The 2,982-nt window shown below is 52.1% G+C and overlaps 1 protein-coding gene across 1 annotated transcript in view; it reads right to left on the reverse strand.

Moving 5' to 3' along the window:
* The window catches only part of ANKRD60 (ankyrin repeat domain 60), a 6,722-nt gene extending 5,762 nt beyond the window's left edge, over positions 1-960 (reverse strand). Inside the window, exon 1 of the mRNA XM_011366023.1 lies at positions 954-960. Within this exon, the coding sequence (XP_011364325.1) occupies positions 954-960 (7 nt within the window). The remainder of the gene's footprint in view (positions 1-953) is intronic.
* Between the last annotated feature and the right edge of the window lie 2,022 nt (positions 961-2,982).

Raw genomic sequence — 2,982 nt, forward strand, 5'->3', positions numbered from 1 at the left:
GCCCACAGAAAGCAGAGCATTCTTTTTCAACAGGTAGGGAGCGACTGCCTTCGGCTAAGACAAGTACTAATTATCGCCAGCTAAATAAATTATTAGTGTTGACAACAGACGTGTGAGGGCACCCTCATCCATGGGCTTGCACGCCTCTTTTAGATCTGTGTCTCTCAAGGTTTTCACACACATTCTCTCATTTGATCCTCCCGGGCAGCCTTAGAGGTGGGTAAAGAGGCGTCAGCTCACTAGCTACAGGCAGAAGCCCAAACTCCTTCCATCAATGTAGTTGTGCCTTCTCTCTTTATCGGCCATCAATACTAAGGATTCCGACCACAAGAGAGGTCAAGCTTCTAACGGTCGCTAAGTGCTTGCCGAATGACAAGATTGTGACATCAGTAGGCAGATTGTGACATCTGCCTACTTAACACTGATCTCTTTCATTCCCTCTCAGTTTTCTTGAATTCATAGCTCGGCATAGCTCATCAGAGAAAGTAAATTAACAAGGGGTGCCAGACGTCTGTGGCTCAGGATACGTAATTTTCGAATCCCTCGTTTTGGAACTCTAAGTCCTTCAAGAGTTCACGTCATTTGCAACCTATGAAACGCAGACCGGGTTCGAGATCTCTTTCTTTCCAAATAAAGCCTCACAAATGCCCCCAAAGCATCTTCCAGAGACTCCTCCAGCACAGTAAATACGTCATGAAAAACCCTGCATCTGTCTCAGAGAGAGCGACGCGAGGTCCTTTGGCCTTTCGCGTCCATTTCGTTCTTCCCTAGTCGTTTCTGCCTATGGAGCGAAAGGGCACTGAGAAGTCGAGAGCTTGAAAGGGCTCAGCCTCACAGGCCGGGAAGCCGAGCGGGGCCCCCGGGGGCAGCGGCGTGGAGACAGGCTGCTCTCAGCGCTGTCTGTCGCCACCGGCCCCGGCCCCTGCAGTAACGCTGCAGAGCGTCTGCAGTACCGGCCATTCACGCTCTCTGTGCAGCAGCCACAGAGGCTTTTACATCCTCGTTTTCTCGAAGTGTTTTTTGCATTGATGTCAACCGGGTGGGGAGATGATGGAGCCCAGGGCCTTCGATCCTGTTCTCATATCCTAAATATCGTAGGGATCGGGAAAGGGACAGCCAGGTCCCCAGACCAAGGGAAGAAGATTGATGGAGGGAGAGACTGGGCTCTAGGGTCCTTGCCCTCCACTGCGTACCTCCCATGTGGGGTTTGTCTGGATAGGGGACCTTGGGGTGCTGATTTAGCCATAGTGAGCTTTGGGTGCTGGGTTCTGATTCCGGCTGGGTAGCTTTGAGCTCCTGATAGAGACAAGGACACAGCTTAAGATTCGGGGTTCTGATACAACTGGGTTAGTGCCAGTATTCGGGGTTCAAACGTGGACAGGGTTTGCTTTGAGATTTGGGGTTCTGACGAGGGCTGAGTTTGCTCCGGATTTGAGGTTCCGATGAAGGCAAGGTTTACTTTCTGTCTGGGGGTCCTGATATGGGAAGCTCTATTCTGGGGTGTGGAGTCCTTGTGCGGCAGGGCTTGTTTGGGGATTTGGGATTCTGATATAGCCTGGGGAGTATGACAACTAGGGGTGAGGAACCAGGTCTGCCCTGGGATTTGGGGGTCTTAATGGCGACAGGTTCTGCCCTGAGGTTTGGGATCCTGACATAGACAGGGCTTGGTCTAAAATTTGGGATCCTGATGTGAATAAGGTTGGCTGAGCACTTTCGATTTCAAACACAAGCAGAGTTGGCTTTGGGTTTGGGGGTCCTGTTGTAGGCAAGGCTTGTTTTGAACTTTGGCTTCCTCACATGGGTGTGGTTGGCTTAAACCTTGGGAGTGTTGATGTAGACATGGTTTCCATGGAGGTTTGGGATGTAGATACGGGCAGGTTTGACTTGAGTTTTGGGGTCCTACTGTGGGCAGAGTTTATCTCATGTTTTGAAGCCCTTATGAGGACACCGTGCTTGGGATTGGGGTTGTGGTGTAGTCAGTCGTAGTGAGCTTGCAATCTGGCTCTCAGATGTGGGCGGGGGTGGCTTTGAATTTTGGGGTCCAGATGTGGGATGAACTCGCTTTGGGCTCTGGTATCCTCGGGCACACAGAGATGGCTGATGGACTGGGATTCGGATGCACAGTGGATAGTTAGACATAGGAGAGCTCAGAACGGGGAGTGTCTGCTCCGAGACTCAGGGTCTTAATCCGGTCGGGGTCTGCCCTGGGGTTCGGGTTCCTGTTGCGGGCAGGCGTAGTGTGGATTTTGAGGTTCAAACGCAGGCACGCTTTGCATAGAGATGTGGGGTCCTCGGGTGGGCAGAGTTCGTCTTAGGCTTTAGCATTCATCAGTGGACACGATTGTTGGAGGATTCGGGGTTCTGATGGTCACATGGATAGCCTAGGAATCTGGGGTTCAGTCTTGGCAAAGTTTGTTCTTGGTTTTGGGGTCCTGAAGTGGGCAGGGTTTATTGTGAGCTTTAACATCCTGGCATGGGCATAGATGCCAGAGGATTTGGGGTTCTGAGATACTCTAAGTTTCTCTGGAGATTTGGGGTTGTCGTGGGCAGGTATGTTCTGAATTTTGGGGTCCCTAAGTAGGCACGGTTTGCTCTGAACTTTGGCGTCCTTGTGTGGACACAGTTACCAGAGGATTTGGGGGGGTTCTGAGGTAGTCACGGTTACCCTGGAGATTTGGGGTTCAGTCTCGGGCAGGTCTATTCTGGGTTTTGGGGTCCTGAAGTGGGTAGGTTTGTTTCGGTCTTTGTTGCCCTCGTGTGGACATGGCTGGCTGGTGGATTGGGGGTTCTGATGTCCACATGTCTAGCATGAGGACTTGAAGTTTGAGTCTGGGGTCCGGATGTGAGCAGGTTGGCCTGTGATTGGGGTCCTGGGCTTTGTCTCAGACCTGCAGTCGTGTGTGGGAACTGTTGGCCTTGGGACTTGGGTCCCGGACAAAGACATGGGGAGCTTGAGGGTCTGGGCTTCCGAGGGGTCCTGCC

The sequence above is a fragment of the Pteropus vampyrus genome, unplaced genomic scaffold (genome assembly GCF_000151845.1).
Source record: "Pteropus vampyrus isolate Shadow unplaced genomic scaffold, Pvam_2.0 Scaffold118, whole genome shotgun sequence".
Taxonomy (NCBI): Eukaryota; Metazoa; Chordata; class Mammalia; order Chiroptera; family Pteropodidae; genus Pteropus; species Pteropus vampyrus.